General features: G+C 42.8%; 1 protein-coding gene across 1 annotated transcript in view; it reads right to left on the bottom strand.

Moving 5' to 3' along the window:
* LOC106613408 (gamma-aminobutyric acid receptor subunit gamma-3-like) overlaps nucleotides 1–27,557 on the bottom strand; it is a 225,088-nt gene that overhangs the window by 91,009 nt on the left and 106,522 nt on the right. Inside the window, exons 4-5 of the mRNA XM_045688601.1 lie at nucleotides 6,110–6,247; nucleotides 2,944–3,096 (exon numbers count right to left, since the gene is read on the bottom strand). Coding sequence (XP_045544557.1) covers nucleotides 2,944–3,096; nucleotides 6,110–6,247 — 291 coding nt within the window. The remainder of the gene's footprint in view (nucleotides 1–2,943; nucleotides 3,097–6,109; nucleotides 6,248–27,557) is intronic.

Raw genomic sequence — 27,557 nt, 5'->3', positions numbered from 1 at the left:
TGCGCTCTATTTGCTATTTGGGTTGGCTTGTGTTTTCGCCGTTGGGCTCATTAAACGCCATTAAACGATATCGCTGCTTCCTGCGTCCGATTCCTCTCCCACAACGCTCAAGCCTTACATACTGTGCTGGTTTTGATGCATAGGAGCTTTGTTGATTGAGTTTGCCCTACCAATATTTTCATGTAGGGTGGTGTCAAAGTTCCTTACTAAATGTAACAATCAAAGCGTAAACAGCTTTTGATATACTCAAGTATTGTCGTGGAAAATTGTCTTAAGAAGATAACACTCTTACAAGAACTTTTCAATTCAATATAGACTTTAATACAGAGTAGCAAAGCCGAGCCCTTCCATGGAAGGACCCTATTCCACACGCAACAGAGACCAGCCCTTCCATGGAAGGACCCTATTCCACACGCAACAGAGACCAGCCCCTCCATGGAAGGACCCTATTCCACACACAACAGAGCTGAGCCCTTCCATGGAAGGACCCTATTCCACACGCAACAGAGCTGAGCCCCTCCATGGAAGGACCCTATTCCACACGCAACAGAGCCGAGCCCTTCCATGGAAGGACCCTATTACACACGCAACAGGGCCAAGCCCCTCCATGGAAAAGACTAAATTCTCATATTACAAAGTCCTTTTTTTATATGACTCTGTCTTTGCATAACGTATAGAGTCCCCTTCCTCTATATGAAAATAGCTTCCCTTGACCGGTCTTTACCATTATCTCTCCATATCCGTTGTTGCTTGTTAACGCCCACATCTGACAGCTGTATAGATTATAATGCTAGCAGGGCCTCCTCATGTGGTTTCTCTGTACTTCTTTGTACCAATGTTTTCGAATAGTAATTATTTAATTTGTTGTGCTGCTTGACTGGCGGTTATTGGAGGGAAACGATTTCCTCAACATCAACGCCATAGTAAAACGCTGTTTTTGGATATAAATATGAACTTGATAGAACAAAAAATGCATGCATTGTCTAACATAATGTCCTAGGAGTGTCATCTGATGGAGATTGTCAAAGGTTAGTGCATCATTTTAGCTGGTTTTCTGCTTTTGGTGACGCCTGTCTTTGAATTGACAAAACATTACACACAGCTATTGTCAATGTACTCTCCTAACATAATCTAACTTTATGCTTTTGCCGTAAAGCCTTTTTGAAATCGGACAACGTGGTTAGATTAAGGAGATGTTTATCTTTCAAAGGGTGTAAGATAGTTGTATGTTTGAGAAATTTGAATTATGACATTTAATTGTTTTCAAATTTGGCGGTCTTGATATTTCACCTGTTGTTGATTGGGTGTACCAGGGGTGGGACGCTTGCGTCCCCCATAGCCCATAGAGGTTAAGAAGATTGCCAAGACCCTGAAACTGAGCTGCAGCATGGTGGCCAAGACCATACAGAGGTTTAACAGGACAGGTTCCACTCAGAACAGGCCTCGCCATGGTCGACCCAAAGAAGTTGAGTGCACGTGCTCAGCGTCATATCCAGAGGTTGTCTTTGGGAAATAGACGTATGAGTGCTGCCAGCATTGCTCCAGAGGTTGAAGGGGTGTGTGGAGGGGTCAGCCTGTCAGTGCTCAGACCATACGCCGCACACTGCATCAAATTGGTCTGCATGGCTGTCGTCCCAGAAGGAAGCCTCTTCTAAAGATGATGAACAAGAAAGCCCGCAAATAGTTTGCTGAAGACAAGCAGACTAAAGACATGGATTACTGGAACCATGTCCTGTGGTCTGATGAGACCAAGATAAACTTATTTGGTTCAGATGGTGTCAAGCGTGTGTGGCGGCAACCAGGTGAGGAGTACAAAGACAAGTGTGTCTTGCCTACGGTCAAGCATGGTGGAGGGAGTGTCATGGTCTGGGGCTGCATGAGTGCTGCCGGCACTGGGGAGCTACAGTTCATTGAGGGAACCATTACATTTTTAGTCATTTTAGCAGACGCTCTTATCCGGAGCGACTTAGAGTAGTGAATGCATACATTTCATACATTTTTTTTTCTTCTCCGTACTGGTCCCCCCGTGGGAATGGAACCCACAACCCTGGCATTGCAAACACCATGCTCTACCAACTGAGCTACACGGGACCAATGAACCATGAATGCCAACATGTACTGTGACATACTGAAGCAGAGCATGATCCCCTCCCTTCGGAGACTGGGCCGCAGGGCAGTATTCCAACATGATAAACGACCCCAAACGCACCTCCAAGACGACCACTGCCTTGCTAAAGAAGCTTGAGGGTAAAGGTGATGGACTGGCCCAAGCATGTCTCCAGACCTAAACCCTATTGAGCATCTATGGGGCGTCCTCAAAACGGAAGGTGGAGGAGTGCAAAGTCTCTAACATCCACGATGCATCACGATCCGTGATGTCGTCATGGAGGAGTGGAAGAGGACTCCAGTGGCAACCTGTGAAGCTCTGGTGAACTCCATGCCCAAGAGGGTTAAGGCAGTGCTGGAAAATGACGGTGGCCACACAAAATATTGACACTTTGGGCCCAATTTGGACATTTTCACTTAAGGGTGTACTCACTTTTGTTGCCAGCGGTTAGACATTAATGGCTGTGTGTGTTGTGTTATTTTGCCAGCAAATGTACACTGTTCTATAAGCTGTACACTCACTACTTTACATTGTAGCAAAGTGTCATTTCTTCAGTGTTGTCACATGAAAAGATATACTCAAATATTTACAAGAAATGTGAGGGATGTACTCACTTTTGTGAGATACTGTAAATCCTTAAGTATTTCACAGTTGTACATGTACTAGTTATTTCTAAGGGCAACACTACTTCAGTAAAGCCTGCAGGCATCATAATGCCGCTCCTCAAATGTTTGGCATGACAAGGAGTGGCATAAACAGACTGGTACCCAGGCTAAGGATCTAGAAGTATAACCTAGTAAAAGTAGGGTAAACTGCTTCGGGTGAGCTTAGCCTACCTAGAGCTGTTCTGGCAGGTGTGGCGTCTTTCTTGATCCAGAAGGAGACCCAGGAGAGCACCACAGTGAGGATACAGGGTATGTAGGTCTGGATGGTGAAGTAACCCATCCTTCTGCTCAGGTCAAAGAACACGGTCATCACTATGTAATCACCTGGGGAGAGGAGAGGAGAGGAGGACAACATGGACTGAATGGCTTGGACCCTATCACCTGGAGAGAGGAGTAAAAACATGGACTGCATGGCTTGGACCCTATTACCTTGGGAGAGAAGATGACAACATGGACTGAATGGCTTGGACCCTATCACCTCGACAGAGGAGACGACAACATGGACTGAATGGCTTGTACCCTATCACCTGGAGAGAGGAGACGACAAAATGGACTGAATGGCTTGGACCCTACCATCTGGGGAGAGGAGACGACAACATGGACTGAATGGCTTGGACCCTATCACCTGGGGAGAGGAGACGACAACATGGACTGAATGGCTTGGACCCTATCACCTGGGGAGAGGAGACGACAACATGGACTGAATGGCTTGAACCCTATCATCTGGAGAGAGGAGGACAACATGGACTGAATGGCTTGAACCCTATCACCTGGAGAGAGGAGACGACAACATGGACTGAATGGCTTATACCCTATCACCTGGGGAGAGGAGACGACAACATGGACTGCATGGCTTGGACCCTATCACCTGGGAAGAGGAGAGGAGGACAACAACATGGACTGAATGGCTTGGACCCTATCACCTGGGGAGAGGAGACGACAACATGGACTGAATGGCTTGTACCCTATCACCTGGGGAGAGGAGACGACAACATGGACTGAATGGCTTGGACCCTATCACCTGGGGAGAGGAGACGACAACATGGACTGAATGGCTTATACCCTATCACCTGGGGAGAGGAGACGACAACATGGACTGCATGGCTTGGACCCTATCACCTGGGAAGAGGAGAGGAGGACAACATGGACTGAATGGCTTGGACCCTATCACCTGGAGAGAGGAGACGACAACATGGACTGAATGGTTTGGACCCTATCACCTGGGGAGAGGAGACGACAACATGGACTGCATGGCTTGGACCCTTTACCTGTACAGTGAGAGAACCAGCATGGACTAGAAAAGTCCACAGGAGTGAAACCAACATGGCTTGAAACCATGACAATAGTAGAACCAACATGGACTGAAACCATGACAATAGTAGAACCAACATGGACTGAAACCATGACAATAGTACAACCAACATAGACTGAAACCATGACAATAGTAGAACCAACATAGGCTGAAACCATGACAATAGTAGAACCAACATAGACTGAAACCATGACAGTAGTAGAACCAACATGGACTGAAACCATGACAATAGTAGAACCAACATGGACTGAAACCATGACAATAGTAGAACCAACATGGACTGAAACCATGACAATAGTACAACCAACATGGACTGAAACCATGACAATAGTAGAACCAACATGGACTGAAACCATGACAACAGTAGAACCAACATGGACTGAAACCATGACAGTAGTAGAACCAACATGGACTGAAACCATGACAATAGTAGAACCAACATGGACTGAAACCATGACAGTAGTAGAACCAACATAGACTGAAACCATGACAGTAGTACAACCAACATGGACTGAAACCATGACAATAGTAGAACCAACATGGACTGAAACCATGACAATAGTAGAACCAACATGGACTGAAACCATGACAATAGTAGAACCAACATGGACTGAAACCATGACAATAGTAGAACCAACATGGACTGAAACCATGACAATAGTAGAACCAACAAATCTATTTAAACGTCCAATGCAGCCGATTTTATCTCAATATCAAATCATTTCCGTGTAACAATAAGTCACTTTATTGTTTTATATTAAAATGGTTAAAAAAATGCTTCTTAGCAAAGAACAATTTACGGGAGTGGCCTGAGTTGGAGGGGAAAACAATTGCTGTTAGGAAAATTGCTGTTAGGAAACGAACTAAATTTACGCAATTATTAACCAGACAAAAATGGAGGGTCAGGCTTTTGCAATTTCACTCAGGAGGAGGGTTTTGTATGTTTTTATCTCTCTCTCTCACTGAGCATTTCGCTTTTGCCTTTCCATTGACGGTTTGATCAGTCACTCTCTGTGCTTGGTGTATCCAGAATGTGTGGCTTGGCGAGTATCTGGCGAATAAAGTAGACATGCTGTGTTCAAAACAACTGGAAACTCTGAAATCTCTGACTTCAAATTTCAGTGCGTTCAAGAAAACTAAGAACTCGGGGAAACAAACACACTCTGACTGGAAAAATCATTTTTGAATGGTCATCCAAATCTGAATTTAAAGTCGGAAACTCTGGCATCTTTCTAAAGCTCAGACTTTCCAACCTGGTTCCACGGGGGATCAGTACGGAGAAAAAATGTATGAAATGTATGCATTCACTACTGTAAGTCACTCTGGATAAGAGCGTCTGCTTAAATGACTAAAATGTCAAATGTAAATCACTGACGTCACGATTTGACCTAGTTTTTTGGGGTTTTTTTTTTACATTTATTGAGTTCCCAGTTGTCTTGAAAGCACAAAATAAACTGTGGTTTATCACAACAACAAGCATGGAGTTGCATAATTATACAAGGACCAGAGCTCGTGAAAAGTCGTGAATCTTCACAATAATTTAAGGGTTTCTTGCAGTCTCTGTCCACTGAAGAGTCTATAAAAATTCAATGGAATTTTGGAGTCAAAAAGGAGATTGTTCCTCAATGCGGAGAAAGGTAAATGGATTAAATCGGGTGTTGGAGAAGTTGCTAGCGAATGGGGAGGACAACAATCCCTTTATTTGGGGAGTTTCTCCCATTCTTCTCTGCAGATCCTCTCAAGCTCTGTCAGGTTGGATTGGAGAGCGTCGCTGCACAGCTATTTTCAGGTCTCTCCAGAGATGTTTAATCGGGTTCAAGTCCGGGCTCTGGCTGGGCCACTTACTTTTACCAGTTGCTAAGAGTAAACTCTGCAAGAGATGTCCATTTAGAGGGATAGAGAGATAGTGACCAGCAGGAGATAGGGTATCAGTTAACATCTTTATTCATGTCTCAGAACACTCACATAATCATTCATTAAAATACATTATTAACAAAATACAACACTAACGGTAAACAACTTTACCTGCTGTTGTCTTGACTATGTGTGAGGTGTTGCGTAGTCCCATGAAGTCAAACTGATAGAGTCTCCAGGACCTCTGGTCCGACGTCTCCACGGAGTTCTTCCTCCACTTGTAAATCATCTCATCTCTCGGGTAGCCATCTGGAATTACACACAGAGCAGGTTAATGTGGTGTGACTACCCATCTGGAATTACACACAGAGCAGGTTAATGTGGTGTGACTACCCATCTGGAATTACACACAGAGCAGGTTAATGTGGTGTGACTACCCATCTGGAATTACACACAGAGCAGGTTAATGTGGTGTGACTACCCATCTGGAATTACACACAGAGCAGGCTAATGTGGTGTGACTACCCATCTGGAATTACACACAGAGCTGGTTAATGTGGTGTGACTACCCATCTGGAATTACACCCAGAGCAGGTTAATGTGGTGTGACTACCCATCTGGAATTACACACAGAGCAGGTTAATGTGGTGTGACTACCCATCTGGAATTACACACAGAGCAGGTTAATGTGGTGTGACTACACATCTGGAATTACACACAGAGCAGGCTAATGTGGTGTGACTACCCATCTGGAATTACACACAGAGCAGGTTAATGTGGTGTGACTACCCATCTGGAATTACACACAGAGCAGGTTAATGTGGTGTGACTACCCATCTGGAATTACACGGGACTGTGACCTCTCTCTTCCTCCCTCTAGTCTCTCTTCCTCTCTCTCTTGTCTCTCTTCCTCTCTCTCTAGTCTCTCTTCCTCTCTCTAGTCTCTCTTCCTCTCTCTCTAGTCTCTCTTCCTCTCTCTAGTCTCTCTTCCTCTCTCTCTAGTCTCTCTTCCTCTCTCTCTAGTCTCTCTTCCTCTCTCTATTTTTCTTTCACAATCACTCTCTCTTCCTCTCTCTAGTCTCTCTTCCTCTCTCTATTTTTCTTTCACAATCACTCTCTCTTTCTCTCTCCCCACCCCTCTCTTTCTCCACCTCCCCCCTCTCTCTCTCTCTCTCTCCTCTCTCTCTCTCTCTCTCTCTCTCTCTCTCTCTCTCTCTCTCTCTCTCTCTCTCTCTCTCTCTCTCTCTCTCTCTCTCTCTCTCTCTCTCTCTCTCTCTCTCTCTCTCTCTCTCTCTCTCTCCTCTCTCTCTCTCTCTCTCCCCTAATAATATTAATAATGTCTTTATTGTATCCCTTTCTAGAAATGTGTTTTACATCTCAAATGTAACAGCAAAGCATCACCATAGTGATGCTAGATGGTCCTACAGACAGACTGATAAGCCCAGGGTTACATTAGTGTATCTGTATCTGGTTGGAGGACAGCAAGCTATTGAAAAGACAGTCTGAATGAAGAAGACAGAGTGGGGAAGGAAAGCCGAGTAAATGAAAAGGTTTGGCTCAATACAGGAGTCCATTCATCTTTGTGTTAATGGATGACCACATCTGATCATTGCTTTTCACGGAGGACTGGCTTGAATTGTGAGGATTTAACACAATTTATCTTCGTAATGAGTCAAATCTATTGTTTTTCTACACAATGTTGCAAAAATAAATGTTGTGATCTATTCAATAAACACAAGTCCAGCAAAATGGATAAAATCGTGTGGCGGTATAGCAGGAACAGCGGCATCTAGTGGTCAGAATAGGGTACTTTCACACTACTTTATGGTAAATAATTTATCTTAATAGGGGAGATAAAAAATATCACCAAATTCACAGGGAATAAATTACATAGTATGGAGAAGAAATACTCCAAGCCACAGCTACATAGTACTTGTCAAATATAGAGAACTGATTCCTCATGTCTTACTCATTGGTAGGAAAAAGTTTGGTCCAAATTGGATTTTGGATACTATATTTATTGAATATTATCTGAATCCTATCAATTAAAAATGGCACATTTTGGGTGCAATTAATTAGCTTAAGTTCTCTGAGATAAAATTATTTTCAACAAAATAATGTTGCAGGAATGCTAATGTCACGTCCTGACCAGTAAAGGGGGTTATTTGATTTTGTAGTTTGGTCAGGGCGTGTTTGTTTTATGTGTTTATCGGGGTTTTTGGTTTATGTTCTATGTTAGTATATTTCTATGTTTATTCTAGTGTGTGTATTTCTATGTTTCTTGGGTTGACCTTCAATTGGAGGCAGCTGTTCCTCGTTGCCTCTAATTGAAGGTCCTATTTAGTAGGGGTGTTTCTTCATGGGTTTTGTGGGTAGTTGTTTTTCGTATAGTCCTTGTGTCTTTACGGAACTGTTGGTTGATGTCGATTTATTTTGTTTAAGTGTTCACTTTTATAAATAAAAGAAGATGAGCACGATACCTGCTGCGCCTTGGTCCACTTTCTACGATGCACCTGACAGCTAATCGTATCTGTAATTAATTACAGAAATGATTTCAGAACAATCTGAGATGGTGGGTGTTAAAAATCATATTTTCCTGCTTTTTGAAGTGGAATGATCCTGGACAGTCATGTCATGAGGTTATTTCAGTAGCTACTCAGCTAGCACATAATGTTCTGAGAACCATATGTTTATTAGATCTTGGTGAGAGTGTGATTGTCCTATGGTTATTTTGCATACAACCTTGCCACAACTTTCTGGAAATGGCGCAGGATAGTTTATTGGCTTTGGAGCACTCTCAGCACATTTAAGGAACTTGACAGAATAATATTATTTACTTGGTATTTCATTACTTTTAACAGAAGGTTTCCTTAAAAGTTCAAACATGGTAACATTTCATTTCAATTTTGGTAATGTTCTAGGAATGTTCTCCAACTGGCTTGACTTTGGGAATGTTCTCAAATAGATCAGCGAACATTAAGAAGCAACGTTCTTCTGTGGGAAGTTCAATACTTCAACATAATGTTTCCTACAGGTTTCATCATGTTTCTATATAAAATGATGCTTTGAAATTGTTCCAAGAACGTTAGGAAACAACGTTCTTCTGTGGGCAGTTCAATACTTCAGCGTAACGTTTCTAACAGGTTTCTTCATGGTTCAATTTAAAGTGGAACTGACAGCGTTTTAGCAACATTAAATCTTATTCAAATCTGTTCATATACACCCCCAGCAAGAATATGCAATTTTTTCCCCCAAAAGCTTTATTTGAATTTTTTTTTCTGAGAAGCGAGCACTTAGATATGGTCTTTTTCACATTTTCATACTTTCCTAGAATGTTTGGGAATGACGTAGAGTAAGGCATTTCTGAAAATTCTATAGCAATATAGAGTGGGATAGCAGCTGTGCTTTTGGACAATTAATAGACACTGCAGTAAATAAAACCGAATAGAAATGTGTCGGTCTTGTCCAGCGCCGGACTGTACACAGACCAGTGAACCATAGCCAATCAGAGCTACAGTAGGCCTATATGTAAATGAGCCATTTTCCACACTGGCCTGTCATCATTCACTTCGAACTGGACTGTGTGTTTACATGCAGTAACAACAGCACAACTTTAGATCATTGGAAAGCATTTGCCAAAAGCCACAAAACACACATTTAAAATGGTCCTCTTAAATTTAGAAAGTTCTATTGATCAAACAGCCATGACCAGGTAGGATATCTCTCCCTCAGTTGTTTGTTCACAACAACAACAACAACAACTGTTAGCCAGAAATCTAACGAGCCAGAGATCTAACAAGGGAACAGTAGAAAAGCCCTCTCAAGCTTTTTCAGTTTGTCGTCAAAATTGCCCTGATAAACGACGGGGAATATTAGCCTGCTCGTCCTTCTGCAGCTTGTCTGACTATGTATGCTTGTCCCAACCCACATTTTGACAACTGATCGGGAACTTGCCTGCCCGCCCACCTATTTGATTGACAACTATACTCAGCCTTGTCTCAGGATGGTAAGTTGGTGGTTGAAGATATCCCTCTAGTGGTGTGGGGGGGCTGTGCTTTGGCAAAGTGGGTGGGGGTTCAATCCTGCATGGTTGGCCCTGGCGTAGTGCCCAAACACACTAACAATCAATATCCGACAAAACACAGGTGGGGAAATAACTACCTAAATATGATCCCCAATCAGAGGCAACGATAAACAACTGCCTCTAATTGGGAACCATATTAGCACCAACATAGAAATAAACATACTAGATCACCCCCTAGTCATGCCCTGATCTACTACACTGTATAGAACCAAGGACTCTCTAGGGTCAGGGCGTGACAATACCTGATCTTAATGAGTGCTTGTTTCCTTTGAAATGCGGTCTGAATAGACTAAAATTAAGAAGTTTGTGTCTAAAAACATAGTATGCTATTTCCATCCAGGATTCCATCGATAGAGAACACAAGATTATAGGTTTGAATCTCACTGAGATGCCGTGTCACAATAGAAAGCACATTTGTGTTGCATGATTCATTCCTAAGGAAATTCATTTCCATGTGTCCTACCTGTGGTTGGAGTTCAAAACAGTTAACCCAAACTAAGCTAGCAGTGTTACTACAAAGTCTTATATAAACATTTAGTTAAAGTTTTTTTAAGGAAGTTATTCAAACATCTAGGAGCAACAACAGCTCAACCGCGAAGTGGTAGGACACAAAAGCTCACAGAACGGGACCGCCGAGTGCTGAAGCGCGCAGCGCGTAGAAATCATCTGTCCTCGGTTGCAAAACTCACTACTGAGTTCAAAACTGCATCTGAAAGCAACGTCAGCACAAGAACTGTTCTTCGTGAACTTCATGAAATGGGTTTCCATGGCCGAGCAGATTAATACACCAGCCTAACATCACCATGCGAAATGCAAAGCATCGGCTGGAGCGGTGTAAAGCTTGCCGTCGTTGGACTCAGTGGAAGCAAGTTCTGAATCTCGCATTACCATCTGGCAGTCCGATGGACAAATCTGGGTTTGGCAGATTTTTATTTGTATTTTTTTTATTTCACCTTTATTTAACCAGGTAGGCAAGTTGAGAACACGTTCTCATTTACAACTGCGACCTGGCTAAGATAAAGCAAAGCAGTTCGACACATACAACAACACAGAGTTACACATGGAGTAAAACAAACATACAGTCAATAATACAGTAGAAAAATAAGTCTATATACAATGTGAGCAAATGAGGTGAGATAAGAATGGTAGATTTGACAGTAGATGAGTGTGCAAAGTAGAAATACTGGGGTGCAAAGGAGCAAAATAAATAAATAAATGAATAAATACAGTAGGGGAAGAGGTAGTTGTTTGGGCTATTTATAGATGGGCTATGTACAGGTGCAGTGATCTGTGAGCTGCTCTGACAGCTGGTGCTTAACCCCATCGAACACCTTTGGGATGAATTGGAACGCCGACTGCGAGCCAGGGCCTAATCGCCCAACACCAGCTCCTGACCTCACTAATGTTCTTGTTGCTGAATGGAAGGAAGTCCCTGCAGCAATGTTCCAACATCTAGTGGAGGCTGTTATAGCAGCGAAGGGGGGACCAACTCCATATTAATGACTTCCCAGAAGAGTGGAGGCTGTTACAGCTGCAAAGGCAACTCCATATTAATGCTCATGATTTTTCGAATGAGATGTTTGGCCAGCAGGTGTCCACATACTTTTGGTCATGTAGTGTAGCTAGAGTCTCTAGCACAATGTCTATGATTCATTGTGGTTCAAGAAGACAAAAAAAGCATGTGAATTTTACCTTAAGTCTGGTCCAATCAATATGGTCTAATTGCTGTGCTATTCACACATTCAACTGAGTCTATTCATCTTGATGCTCGCAGCATCGACTATATTAATCTAAAATGACCAATTTAACTGCTGACTTCAGGGAGAGAAAAAAAACCAGGTAATTTCTAGAGGTAACCTCAGGTCCTAATGAAGGTCTGTAGAGCTAACCTCAGGTCTTAATGAAGGTCTATAGAGCTAACCTCAGGTCTTAATGAAGGTCTATAGAGCTAACCTCAGGTCTTAATGAAGGTCTATAGAGCTAACCTCAGGTCTTAATGAAGGTCTATAGAGCTAAACTCAGGTCTTATTAATGAAGGTCTGTAGAGCTAACCTCAGGTCTTAATGAAGATCTATAGAGCTAACCTCAGGTCTTATTAATGAAGGTCTATAGAGCTAACCTCGTAGGTCAATGAAGGTCTATAGAGCTAACCTCGTAGGTCAATGAAGGTCTATAGAGCTAACCTCAGGTCTTAATGAAGGTCTATAGAGCTAACCTCAGGTCTATAGAGCTAACCTCAGGTCTTAATGAAGGTCTATAGAGCTAACTTCAGGTCTATATAGCTAACCTCAGGTCTTAATGAAGGTCTATAGAGCTAACCTCAGGTCTTAATGAAGGTCTATAGAGCCAACCTCGTAGGTCAATGAAGGTCTGTAGAGCTAACCTCAGGTCTTAATGAAGGTCTATAGAGGTAACCTCAGGTCCTAAGGAAGGTCTATAGAGCTAACCTCAGGTCTTAATGAAGGTCTATAGAGCTAACATCAGGTCTTAATGAAGGTCTATAGAGCTAAACTCAGGTCTTTTTAATGAAGGTCTATAGAGCGTAGAGCTAACCTCAGGTCTTAATGAAGGTCTATAGAGCTAACCTCAGGTCTATAGAGCTAACCTCAGGTCTTAATGAAGGTCTATAGAGCTAACTTCAGGTCTATATAGCTAACCTCAGGTCTTAATGAAGGTCTATAGAGCTAACCTCAGGTCTTAATGAAGGTCTATAGAGCCAACCTCGTAGGTCAATGAAGGTCTGTAGAGCTAACCTCAGGTCTTAATGAAGGTCTATAGAGGTAACCTCAGGTCTTAATGAAGGTCTATAGTGCTAACCTCAGGTCCTAATGAAGGTCTATAGAGCTAACCTCAGGTCTTAATGAAGGTCTATAGAGCTAACATCAGGTCTTAATGAAGGTCTATAGAGCTAAACTCAGGTCTTATTAATGAAGGTCTATAGAGCGTAGAGCTAACCTCAGGTCTTAATGAAGGTCTATAGAGCTAACCTCAGGTCTTATTAATGAAAGTCTATAGAGCTAACCTCAGGTCTTAATGAAGGTCTATTGAGCTAACCTTAGGTCTTAATGAAGGTCTATAGAGCTAACCTCAGGTCTTAATGAAGGTCTATAGAGCTAACCTCAGGTCTTAATGAAGGTCTGTAGAGCTAACCTCAGGTGTTATAGAAGGTCTATAGAGCTAACCTCAGGTCTTAATGAAGGTCTATAGAGCTAACCTCAGGTCCTAATGAAGGTCAATAGAGCTAACCTCAGGTCTTAATGAAGGTCTGTAGAGCTAACCTCAGGTCTTATTAATGAAAGTCTATAGAGCTAACCTCAGGTCCTAATGAAGGTCTATAGAGCCAACCTCAGGTCTTAATGAAGGTCTGTAGAGCTAACCTCAGGTCTTATTAATGAAAGTCTATAGAGCTAACCTCAGGTCCTAATGAAGGTCTGTAGAGCTAACCTCAGGTCCTAATGAAGGTCTATAGAGCTAACCTCAGGTCTTAATGAAGGTCTGTAGAGCTAACCTCAGGTCCTAATGAAGGTCTATAGAGCTAACCTCAGGTCTTAATGAAGGTCTATAGAGCTAACCTTAGGTCTTAATGAAGGTCTATAGAGCTAACCTCAGGTCTTAATGAAGGTCTATAGAGCTAACCTCAGGTCTTAATGAAGGTCTGTAGAGCTAACCTCAGGTGTTATAGAAGGTCTATAGAGCTAACCTCAGGTCTTAATGAAGGTCTATAGAGCTAACCTCAGGTCTCAATGAAGGTCTATAGAGCATAGAGCTAACCTCAGGTCTTAATGAAGGTCTATAGAGCTAACCTCAGGTCTTAATGAAGGTCTGTAGAGCTAACCTCAGGTGTTATAGAAGGTCTATAGAGCTAACCTCAGGTCTTAATGAAGGTCTATAGAGCTAACCTCAGGTCCTAATGAAGGTCTATAGAGCTAACCTCAAGTCTTAATGAAGGTCTGTAGAGCTAACCTCGTAGGTCAATGAAGGTCTATAGAGGTAACCTCAGGTCTTAATGAAGGTCTATAGAGCTAACCTTAGGTCTTAATGAAGGTCTATAGAGCTAACCTCAGGTCTTAATGAAGGTCTATAGAGCTAACCTCAGGTCTTAATGAAGGTCTGTAGAGCTAACCTCAGGTGTTATAGAAGGTCTATAGAGCTAACCTCAGGTCTTAATGAAGGTCTATAGAGCTAACCTCAGGTCCTAATGAAGGTCTATAGAGCCAACCTCAGGTCTTAATGAAGGTCTGTAGAGCTAACCTCAGGTCTTATTAATGAAAGTCTATAGAGCTAACCTCAGGTCCTAATGAAGGTCTATAGAGCTAACCTCAGGTCTATAGAGCTAACCTCAGGTCTTAATGAAGGTCTATAGAGCTAACCTTAGGTCTTAATGAAGGTCTATAGAGCTAACCTCAGGTCTTATTAATGAAGGTCTATAGAGCGTAGAGCTAACCTCAGGACTTAATGAAGGTCTATAGAGCTAACCTCAGGTCCTAATGAAGGTCTATAGAGCCAACCTCAGGTCTTAATGAAGGTCTGTAGAGCTAACCTCAGGTCTTATTAATGAAAGTCTATAGAGCTAACCTCAGGTCCTAATGAAGGTCTGTAGAGCTAACCTCGTAGGTCAATGAAGGTCTATAGAGGTAACCTCAGGTCTATAGAGCTAACCTCAGGTCTTAATGAAGGTCTATAGAGCTAACCTCAGGTCTTAATGAAGGTCTATAGAGCTAACCTCAGGTCCTAATGAAGGTCTATAGAGCTAACCTCAGGTCTTAATGAAGGTCTATAGAGCTAACCTCAGGTCCTAATGAAGGTCTATAGAGCCAACCTCAGGTCTTAATGAAGGTCTGTAGAGCTAACCTCAGGTCTTATTAATGAAAGTCTATAGAGCTAACCTCAGGTCCATAGAGCTAACCTCAGGTCTTAATGAAGGTCTGTAGAGCTAACCTCAGGTCCTAATGGAGGTCTATAGAGCTAAACTCAGGTCTTATTAATGAAGGTCTATAGAGCGTAGAGCTAACCTCAGGTCTTAATGAAGGTCTATAGAGCTAACCTCAGGTCCTAATGAAGGTCTATAGAGCCAACCTCAGGTCTTAATGAAGGTCTGTAGAGCTAACCTCAGGTCCTAATGAAGGTCTATAGAGCTAACCTCAGGTCTTAATGAAGGTCTATAGAGCTAACCTTAGGTCTTAATGAAGGTCTATAGAGCTAACCTCAGGTCTTAATGAAGGTCTGTAGAGCTAACCTCAGGTGTTTTGAAGGTCTATAGAGCTAACCTCAGGTCTTAATGAAGGTCTATAGAGCTAACCTCAGGTCTTAATGAAGGTCTATAGAGCTAACCTCAGGTCTCAATGAAGGTCTATAGAGCATAGAGCTAACCTCAGGTCTTAATGAAGGTCTATAGAGCTAACCTCAGGTCTTAATGAAGGTCTATAGAGCTAACCTCAGGTCCTAATGAAGGTCTATAGAGCTAACCTCAGGTCTTAATGAAGGTCTGTAGAGCTAACCTCGTAGGTCAATGAAGGTCTATAGAGGTAACCTCAGGTCCTAATGAACGTCTATAGAGCTAACCTCAGGTCTTAATGAAGGTCTATAGAGCTAACCTCAGGTCTTAATGAAGGTCTGTAGAGCTAACCTCAGGTCTATAGAGCTAACCTCAGGTCCTAATGAAGGTCTATAGAGCTAACCTCAGGTCTTCATGAAGGTCCATAGAGCTAACCTCGTAGGTCAATGCAGGTCTGTAGAGCTAACCTCAGGTCTTAATGAAGGTCTGTAGCTATATGGAATCACGAAGTAACCAAAAAAAGTTTTACAGGAATTAAGATATATTTGATATGTTAGATTCTTCAAAGTAGCCACCCTTTGCCTTAACGACAGCTTTGAACACTCATTCGTTTTCTCTTTTGACTGCACGCTGCTGCAACCTGACTTCATAGCTTTTCATATTATTTTGTATGTAAATCAGAGACACTCCATTTAGTATAATATGTTACGTTTTGTATGATATTTATTACATTTGTGGATGTCCCTCATCCATTTTCGAATATGCTACGAATTACAATTTGTGCAATATGCTATGAATTTCCAATACCTATGAAATCTTACAAATTTTAAATAGTTGTGGCTAACATTAGCTAGGTGGCTAACGTTAGCTAGGTGGCTGACGTTAGCTAGACTAAGGGTTAGGATTTAGGTTAAGAGTTATTGTTAAAGTGTTAAGTTTAGGATTAGGGGGAAGGGTTAGCTAAAACGCTAAGTACAGTAGTTGCAAAGTAGCCATGAAGTAGTAAGTAGTTGAAAAGTTGGTAATTAGCGAAAAGTTGTCCGTGATGAGATTGGAACACTCAACCTTTGGGTTGCTAGACATCTGCGTTATACCCTCAGCCTTCCACCTTAATGTTGTGGTCTTAACTTCATGGAGGTAGAGTGCATGGTGTTGCAACCTATAGCCTAACGTCTTCTGTCTAACAGGTGGGCCTACCTCAGTTCTTAAATAGGAAGAAGTAGGCTCCAACACAAAGCCTTTCTTACTGTTAGTAAAGTTTAATTCAAATGAAGAACGTTGAAATGAATTATGCCTACTCGCATTTACCTACTTTCAGCACCATGAGCTGTCCATTTCCCATTGATTGTGCTGCGACTGCTGCTTCAAGTTTCAGCACCACAATGTAAATTACTTGAATCTTGTGAGGTCAGTTGTGGCTCAGTTGGTAGAGCATGGTGTTTGTAACGGCAACATGGTGTGTGCAACGCTAGAGTTGTGGGTTCGATTCCCACGGGGTGCCAGTACAAAAATGTATGAAATGTATCCATTCACTACTGTAAGTCGCTCTGGATAAGAGTGTCTGCTAAAATGACTAAAATGTAATAACTAATAGATACACAATGGGCAAGAAACATTGTTTTTGAATAAAAAATCAATTATAGTAGTAGCAAGCTATAAAAGTTGACCTACAGTCCTCCTCATGTTCGCGCTCTCCCCTTCTCACACTGAACAGAACATAAGCTACTCTGCATGCAATTTTTTGGACTAAGCCTAACCCCCCCCCCCCCCCCCCAACAAAAAAAAAAATCTGAAGAAAACTTTGGCTCTCCTCCTGAACTGCCACCATAGCCCTACACAGCACAGCCATTGGTTAGGCAACACACAAAACAGTTGTTGATCAGCAAGAGGTTGTTGTTCTGACATGCGCTGTCAACTGTGGGACCTTGTATAGACAGGTGTGTGCATTTCTAAATCATGTCCAATCAATGGACTTTACCACCGGTGGACTCCAATCAAGTTGAAGAAACAGCTCAAGGATGATCAATGGAAACAGGATGCACCTGAGCTCCAATTTCGAGTCTCATAGCAAAGGGTCTGAATACTTATGTAAAAGTGATATTTCCTTTATTTATTTATTTTTTCAACAAAAACAAAAAAACGTTACAAAATGTGGAAGAAAATCAAGGGGTCTGAATACTTATCAAATGCACTGTATGTATTGGTACTCTCACATGCACATTTCCGTCCATTAAGGTACAATGATGTGCTACCTTTTTGTAGCACGTCTAACAATGCTAACATCTGAAGTGGGCAGAGAACAAACCCCTTTTCACTTTATTTAAGATAGAATTGAAATATTATTTTTGAAATGATCAGTAAATGTAAAAACAAAAAAGCACCATAAAAGTATTTAACAAAAAAAAAAAAAAAAAAATGTATTTGTTGTGTTCATAATAAAAAACCAACAATAAAAACAAACAATGCTAACATATGTTTTAGCCGAAGCCCAGAGTTCAATAACACGGGGTTGGTTGCTCGGCAACAGCACAGCTAAGTGCATGGAACAACCCTAGACTACTGTAGCTACAGTAACTAGCTATATAGTGGTATTCAAACTGAGGTTAATCAATAAATGCAAACACATATTTGGATTAATTAGATAGCTAGCTGTCTAATGTTGTTACCTAGCTAACATTAGCTTGCTTGTACAAAGTCCAGCAACAAGCCTCTGTAACTAGTTAACACCAGTCAGCTGAAAGCTAGTTAGCTAACGAACAGGAAAATAAAGGCTAGCCAATTAATGTGCTTTTGTTTTGATTAGCTATCTAGCTAGCTAACGTAAAGTTATACCAGTCAGATGAGCGCTAACGAGCAAGGAAAGCTAACTAGCTATATTTGACCAAATAAGGTTTTTCATATAAAAAGGCTTAAGTCATCATGTGTAAACTTCTGATCTATACATTTGTGTGTAATCTGAGCACAAATAAGGCATCGAATGTCTTTGGCTGCTATGATAGCCAGTTAACATTAGCTAGCTAGGTAACGTTAGCTAACGTGTATGGCCACAATATATCATACTTTTTTTTTACACAAAACAAAGCTAGTTAACATTAGTTACTTTAACTTTAAAACAACCAACAACTGCCACACTGCTCACGTTCATTTGCATTGCACAGACCAAGCTACGGTAAAATGAGGTAGACAGATTTCAGACGGGACAAAAAACTGCACTTAGTCAAGGAATGTAATGTAGCTAAGAACAACCAAGACCACACAAACCATAATGGAGAAAACAACATGTTTAGTTAATTAAGAAACAGTAAGTTAGTTATGAACCGCATATAGTAAATGTTTGAACCCAAAATGTAGACAGAACCTCAGATGTACATGCTAACATAAACTTATCAGACTCGGCTGAAACTATCTGTTTTAAACATGTCGAATAAATTCCGGATTTGGCAATCGTTCTCTCTCTCTCCTGCCGTCTCCTTCATTCTTATAATCCAAATTTGTGCTGACCGATCAACACAGTATGAATTTACTTTTCAGTGTGTTCACAGAAAATCTAAAGTCGCCATGCACAAGTAAAAAAGTAGTCATGGGGTTGCACACGGAGCACCAGGGTAAAAGGTCCCGTGTGGCTCAGTTGGTAGAGCATGGTGTTTGCAATGCCAGGGTTGTGGGTTCGATTCCCACGGGGGACCAGTACAGAGAAAAAAAAGAAGGAAAAAAAATGCTTGAAATGTATGCATTCACTACTGTAAGTTCCTCTGGAGATGAGCGTCTGCTAAATGACTAAAATGTAAAACATCAGAATTATAGTCTGCACAACATGCTGTGTGCCAGCCTGGGACACTGAAATTAGTATGATGTCTTACTTTTGTTATGGTGACAGAAGGTTATTTAAAATGACCTCTACAGGGTAACAGACAGGAAGAGTGGTGACTCTTAAAATGACCTCTACAGAGTAACAGACAGGAAGAGTGGTGACTCTTAAAATGACCTCTACAGAGTAACAGACAGGAAGAGTGGTGACTCTTAAAATGACCTCTACAGAGTAACAGACAGGAAGAGGGGTGACTCTTAAAATGACCTCTACAGAGTAACAGACAGGAAGAGTGGTGACTCTTAAAATGACCTCTACAGAGTAACAGACAGGAAGAGTGGTGACTCTTAAAATGACCTCTACAGGGTAAGGAGGCGAGGAGGCTATCATGACAGGCGAGGAGGCTCTCGTGACAGGCGAGGAGGCTCTCGTGAGGCTCTCGTGACAGATGAAGAGGCTCTCGTGACAGGCGAGGAGGCTCTCGTGACAGGCGAGGAGGCTCTCGTGACAGGCGAGGAGGCTCTCGTGACAGGCGAGGAGGCTCTCGTGACAGGCGAGGAGGCTATCGTGACAGGCGAGGAGGCAATCGTGACAGGCGAGGAGGCTATCGTGACAGGCGAGGAGGCTCTCGTGACAGGCGAGGAGGCTCTCGTGACAGGCGAGGAGGCTCTCGTGACAGGTGTGGAGGCTCTCGTGACAGGCGAGGAGGCTCTCGTGACAGGTGAGGAGGCTCTCATGACAGGCGAGGAGGCTCTCATGACAGGCAAGGAGGCTCTCATGACAGGTGAGGAGGTTATGACAGTTTAAATGCTAATATTCTCTCATTCCAGTTTACGTCCTGCCCTGTGCTGCTAATATTCTCTCATTCAGTTTACATCCTGCCCTTCGCTTCTGATGAACAGGAAAAACTGAATCACAGCCTAAATAATCCTGAGTGACACGGTGGTATAAAGGTGGAGACGAACACAGAACAAAATGGCACTGCATCAACCGCTTTCCCAAGACAAAAGCAGAGAGGGGGAGAGGGAGAGAACGGGGGAGAGGGACAGAGCGGTAGAGAGCGAGAAAACGGGGGAAAGGGACAGAGCTGGGGAGAGAACAGGGTAGAGGGAGAGAGCGGGGGAGAGGGACAGAGTGGGGGAGAGCGGGGGAGAGGGAGAACAGAGGGAGATAAGGAAAGAGAAAGGGGAAATGGAGGAGAGGGTTGGAGAGAGAGAGAGAGAGAGAGAGACAAAGAGACAGAGAGAGAGAGAGAGAGAGAGAGAGAGAGAGAGAGATCAGCCAAAGGGGATAAGGAATGTGAATGATGGCAGAGCTTCTCCTACACTGCAAAGGGGGGAAACTTTGTTCAGCATCCTTCCATTTATTATCTTTGTCTGAGTTCAGAGCCCCAACAGAATACTTTTCAAAGGCGAAAAACCTGACTTACACAAGCAATATGCAAATCCTATAATACAAACAAATGATCTGCTATCTCTCTGGACCAGAGCCAAGCAGGTTAAACACTAAGCGGCCAGTAACAATGCACAGCGGAGACACTCATTTATATTAAACCTCATTCAAATAATTAATTAAGGAGATCTGGTTGCCCTAATTGATTCATTAAAAGTTCCCTATTCTTTTGAACTGATGTAATAAGGCAAAGAGCTTGAAGGGGAACTACACCTGCTGTTTTGGCCTCGTTTTTTGGTTTGCTCCTCATGAAATGCTGGCGGGGCCATGACAGAAGCCAAACGGGAGTTGGCTTGGGGGTGTGGTTGGATGTGGGTGTTTTCTTGCCATCACCAAGACACACCCATCTGTCAGAACTTTGTTCTCAGCGGTTTCCTCTCCACTCGTTCACAACAAACAAAACCTCCTGCATGTTGAGCTCAATAACTTCAGGCAGATATATGGTGAGATGCCAGAGCTCCAGCTGCGTACCCCTTCTAGCACCAGGGTTAGAGTACTCTCAAATGTTGTTGTTTTTCCCCGTCATTGTAAGCCTGCCACACACTATACGGTACATTTATTAAACATAAAAATGAGTGTGAGTTGTTGTCACAACCCGGCTCGTGGGAAGTGACAAAGAGCTCTTATAGGACCAGGGCACAAATGTAATAATCAATAATTTTGCTCTTTATTTAACCATCTATAAAACCTTATTTGTTTATCGAAAATTGTGAATAACTCAGCACAGGTTAATGAGAAGGATGTGCTTGAAAGGATGCACATAACTCTGCAATGTTGGGTTGTTTTGTTAATGCAGACAGAAAAGAGCTCCAACTTCTTAATCATAGCCTCAATTTTGTCCCGCACATTGAATAGAGTTGTGGAGAGTTCTTGTTTATCCTAGATTCAGATCATTCAGGCGAGAAAAGACATCACCCAGATAGGCCAGTCGTGTGCGAAACTCATCATGCAAGCGGTCAGACAAGTTTAAATTATGATCAGTAATAATCAAAATATTCTGCTTAAAAATATCTTGCATTCATTATTTTTAGAGAAAGTCAGAACTCAGTCAGAGCTCCAAAGGAACCTGAATCTCCTGGCGCATGAAGGCTACACCTACAGATGGGAATAACAGACCGCAAATTAAGTCTTTCTGGAAGTGCACCGAATATGAGGCTTTCGACTGCCGAGGGTGCATAAACCCTCACTGACGGGGTGATATCCAAGTTATTTGCGAGAACACAACCATATCCTGGACTCGGATCCTGACCACGTTGTGGAACGTGGTACACACGGCTTGCCTGCGTCTGTTTGGAGAGAAAATATATGATTTTAAAACTAAAACCAAATTGTACAAACTAGATGTACAGCGCATTTGGAAAGTATTCAGACCCCTTGACTATTTCCACATTTTGTTACGTTACAGCCTTATTCTAAAATGTATTAAATAGTTCCCCCCCCCCCCTCATCAATCTACACACAATACCCCATAATGACATCACAATACCCCATAATGACATCGCAATACCCCATAATGACATCACAATACCCCATAATGACATCACAATACCCCATAATGACTTGAAGGGCCTGTGACAGGGTGATTATAATAGACAGCCAAGTGGTAAACTGCATTTTGTTCTGAAGAAAGGACAAAAAGCTTTCTGCTAATGCACTTCACAACCAAAATGACTATACTAGTTGTATCTGCTTGGCTAGGGAATTAGCCTACTATTTTATCAAACTGGGTATTTTTTTTAATATAACTTTTCGCCTTTTAAACATAACGCACATTACCTGTCGTTGTTGATGAAGCCGTCTGTGTCAACATTGCAGTTAAGTCGGGTCACTATCAGAGGCCTCATAATGGTGTGTCCTTTTCATAGGAGTCGAGGGAGACTGGCAACAAAGGAACTGTCACAAGGGTACTTATGTCGTATGATTATGAGACTAATTCTTTACAGATGTAGACTGACTGGCTCCAGATTGGATTCGATTCAGGCTATTACACTATGCAACTAACTGTGACATGTTTTACTATGGCCATTTGCTATTATGGTCAACTGTTGTAGTCAGACGTGAGTTAGTGTAACAGATGTATAATCGTACTCTCCTTGCGTTGTGTTTTCTCCTAATAAATCACACCAGCCAGTGGTCCCAGTCGAGCATCATTTATTCCTGTTGTTAAATGGGAAACAGCACGTTAGTTGTGCAGGGCTTAATGATACTGATGGCTGTCGATGGTCAAATCTGTAGCATGAAGACAACTGTGTTAGCAGTGGACTTATGTGACCATTACGTCGGTGTCTGCTAGCTAACACACTTATCTACAGCAATCATATGCCAAAGCACATCCCAGAAGGCACCCTCAATCCCTAACAGGTACCATATACCCACACATGTATAAATCAGTAATGTACAGCAAACTTGTACACATTGTAAAATAGAAAATAGAAAACAGTATTCAGAACGTGACCTACCCCTTGCATCACATTTTCATACTGGGGAGACCTGACGTTCGCGATCTCCCCTTATCTGCAAGCGGGGGCCAATCACAACACGCCTTATTGACATCAGAGTTGAACCAACCAATAAGAATGCTTGAACATTAAGTACAAATTTCTTTAGAGAGGCAAGTGGAAACATAACCAACCCTGTTACATTAGCTAGTACCACCATAGCTGCATCCAATATTTATTTATGCCCTGGACATGGGTTGCACCTCGGAGGCTAATGTGACTGTTTTGTTACTACACTAACTTATAGTGGCATGGAAATACGATGACGTTGCTAAAGTAGGCATATAATTAGTAGGAAACAACATTGCCATTTTACGTCGTCAAATTTACTTTAGAGAGATGGTAATGCCATTAATGTTACTAACAAAGGTCTAACAACAGAGCCTCATTCAGTGAAGGGAAGTGAAGACAGAGCCTCATTCAGTGAAGGGAAGTGCGTGGAGGGGTGATTTGCATATGGAGCTTGGAAAAAAGATGCATGAATTGTTTGCATAGTTGTAACCCAACCATCATGTATTTGTTGTATTAAACTCTCTTTTAGACAAGACTTTATGACCAAAATTATCCTTTTCACACTCTGTAAGTCAATTTTGACACTACAGTCGTGGCCAAAAGTTTTGAGAATGACACAAATCCAAGCCTCAATGCACACAGGGATAGAGCCTCTGTACAACCACAATGAATGGACTGACAGTGCAGTCAGAAAGTATTCAGACTCATTGACTTTTTCCACATTTTGTTACGTTACAGCATTATTCTTGGGGAGTTTCTCCCATTCTTCTCTGCAGATCCTCTCAAGCTCTGTCAGGTTGGATGGGGAGCGTCGCTGCACAGCTATTGTCAGGTCTCTTCAGAGACGTTAGATTGGGTTCAAGTCCAGGCTCTGGCTGGGCCACTCAAGGACATTCAGATACTTGTCCCGAAGCCACTCCTGCATTGTATTGGCTGTGTGCTTAGGGTTGTTGTCCTGTTGGAAGGTGAACCTTCACCCCAGTCTGAGGTCCTGAGCGCTCTGGAGCAGGTTTTCATCAAGGATCTCTCTTTACATTGCTCTGTTCATCTTTGCCTCGATTCTGACTAGACTCCCAGTCCCTGCTGCTGAAAAACATGGCCACAGCATGATGCTGCCACCACCATGCTTCACCGTAGGGATGGTGCCAGGTTTCCTCCAGACGTGATGCTTGGCATTTAGGCCAAAGAGTTCAAATCTCGGTTTCATCAGACCAGAGAATCTTGTCTCTCATGGTCTGAGAGTCCTTTAGGTGCCTTCTGGCAAACTCCAAGCGGGCTGTCATGTGCCTTTTACTGAGGAGTGGCTTCTGTATGGGCACTCTACCATAAAGGCCTGATTGGTGGAGTGCTGCAGAGATGGTTGTCCTTCTGGCAGGTTCTCCCATCTCCACAGAGGAACTCTAGAGCTCTGTCAGAGTCACCATTGGGTTCTTGGTCACCTCCCTGACCAAGGCCCTTCTCCCCCGATTGCTCAGTTTAGCTGGGCGGCCAGTCTTGGTGGTTCCAAACTTCTTCCACTTAAGAATTATAGAGGCCACTGTGTTCTTGGGGGCCTTCAATGCTGCAGGCATTTTTTTGGTACCCTTCCCCAGATCTGTGCCTCGAAACAATCCTGTCTTGGAGCTCTACAGATAATTCCTTTAAACCTCATGGCTTGGTTTTTTCTCTGACATGCACGGTCAACTGTGGGACCTTATATACAACAAACTACAAAAATCTCTGAAACTGGAAACACTTATCTCCCTCACTAGCTTTAGGCACCAGCTGTCAGAGCAGCTCACGGATCACTACACCTGTACATAGCCCATCTATAAATAGCCCAAACAACTACCTCTTCCCCTACTGTATTTATTTATTTATTTATTTTGCTCCTTTGCACCCCAGTATTTCTACTTTGCACACTCATCTACTGTCAAATCTACCATTCCAGTGTTTAAATTGCTATATTGTAATTACTTCGCCACCATGGCCTATTTATTGCCTTTACCTCCCTTATCTCACCTCATTTGATCACATTGTATATAGACTTATTTTTCTACTGTATTATTGACTGTATGTTTGTTTTACTCCATGTGTATCTCTGTGTTGTTGTATGTGTCGAACTGCTTTGCTTTATCTTGGCCAGGTCGCAGTTGTAAATGAGAACTTATTCTCAACTTGCCTACCTGGTTATTAAGTAAATGTGAAATAAATGTAAAAAATTAAATATAAACAGGCGTGTGCCTTCCCAAATCATGTCCAGTCAATTGAACTTACCACAGGTGGACTCTAATCAAGTTGTAGAAACATCTCAAGGATGATCAATGGAAACAGGATGCACCTGAGCTCAATTTTGAGTCTAATAGCGAAGGGTCTGAATACTTATGTAAATAAGGTATATTTCAGTTTTTTTATCAATTTGCAAACATTTAGAATAACCTGTTTTCGCATTGTCATTATGGGGTATTTTGTGTAGATTTTTTTCACCTTTATTTAAGCGGATGCAGGCAATGAGGCAGTGATCGCTGAGCTCTTGATTGAAAACAGCAGAGGTGTATTTGGAGGGCGAGTTAGTTAGGATGACATCTATGAGGGTGCCCGTGTTTACGGAGTTGGGGTTGTACCTGGTAGGTTCATTGATAATTTGTGTGAGATTGAGGGCATCAAGCTTAGGCTGTAGGATGGCCGGGGTGTTAAGCATTTCCCAGTTTAGGTCACCTAGTAGCACGAGCTCAGAAGATAGACGGGGGGCAACCAATTCACATATGGTATCGAGAGCACAGCTGGGGGCAGAGGGAGGTCTATAGCAACAGTGAGAGACTTGTTTTTGGAAAGGTGAATTTTTTTAAATAGAAGCTCGAATTGTTTGGGTACAGACCTGGATAGTAGGACAGAACTCTGCAGGCTATCTTTGCAGTAGATTGCAACACCGCCCCCTTTGGCTGTTCTACCTTGGCGGAAAATGTTATAGTTAGCGATGGAGATATCAGGGTTTTTGGTGGTTTTCCTAAGCCAGGATTCAGACACGGCTAAGACATCCGGGTTGGCAGAGTGTGCTAAAGCAGTGAGTAAAACAAACTTAGGGTGTAGGCTTCTAATGTTAACATGCATGAAACCAAGGCTTTTACGGTTACAGAAGTCAACAAATGAGAGCACCTGGGGAGTGGGAGTGGAGCTAGGCACTGCAGGACCTGGATTAACCTCCACATCACCAGAGGAACAGAGGAGAAGTAGGATAAGGGTGTGGCTAAAGGCTATACGAACTGGCCGTCTAGCACGTTTGGAACAGAGAGTAAAAGGAGCAGGTTTCTGGGCACGATAGCATAGATTCAAGGCATAGTGTACAGACAAAGGTAAGGTAGGATGTGAGTACATTGGAGGTAAACCTAGGCATTGAGTAATGATGAGAGAGATATAGTCTCTAGAGACGTTTAAACCAGGTGATGTCATCGCATATGTAGGAGGTGGAACAACATGGTTGGTTATGGCATACTGAGCAGGGCTAGAGGCTCTACAGTGAAATAAGACAGTAATCACTAACCAGGACAGTAATGGACGAGGCATATTGATATTAGAGAGAGGCATGCGTAGCCAAGTGAACATATGGGTCCAGTGATTGGTTGGGCTGACTGGGGACACGGCGATTCAGACAGTTGGCAGGCCGATGCTAACATGCTAACAGTTAGTAGGCCGGGGCTAAACAAGCTAGCAATTAGCAGACCGGTGCTGGCAAGCTAGCAGTTAGCAGACCGGGTTAGCAAGCAGGCAGTTGGCAGACCGGGGCAGGCAAGCTAGCAGTTAGCAGACCGGGGCTAGCAAGTTAGCCTTTGGGGGACGTCGCGATGGGGGTAAGTTTGCCTCTTTGTGCAGTGACGTCGATAGACCAATCGTGGAATTAGTAGGGTTCCAAGTAGCTCTAGATAGCTAGCAGGCCGGTTAGCAGAATGGGCCTTCAGCACATGTCGCGCCTGAGAGGCCTGTTGGAATCCTCGGGCAGATTATGTCGGTATTCCAGTCGTAGAGGATCGGCGGGGTTCCGTGCCCCGTACCGGCAGTAGAAGGGGTCCGGATATTGTAGCCCAGAAGTGGGCTTCGGTGGTCAAGCCCAGGAGCCCTGGCCGAGCTAGCTTCAAGTTAATTGGTGCTTGCTCCGGGATGGAAACGCTAGCCAGGAGTAGTCACCCGGGATTGCGGTTAGCTAGTTGCAAAGATCCAGATTAAAATGTTCAGAGTTTGCGGTAGGAATCCGGGGATATGGAGAAAAAAAAAATATATATATATATAAAAAATAATAATAGGTCCGTTATGCTCTGGTTTGAGTCACGTTGTTTGAACTGGCGAGAGCTTTCCAAGCTAAAGGTTAGCTGATGACCGCTAGCAATGGTTTGCTGACTGATAGATGGTAGGTAGTTAGCTGGCTAGCTTCAGTTGAGGGATTCCAGATCCGAAGTAAATAGAAATACTTTAGAAGAAGAAAAAAAACTGATCCACGCCACATTGGGTGAGGCGGG

The sequence above is a fragment of the Salmo salar genome, chromosome 10 (assembly GCF_965601325.2).
Source record: "Salmo salar chromosome 10, fSalSal1, whole genome shotgun sequence".
NCBI lineage: Eukaryota > Metazoa > Chordata > Actinopteri > Salmoniformes > Salmonidae > Salmo > Salmo salar.
This window is presented reverse-complemented; position numbering and strand designations above follow the sequence as displayed.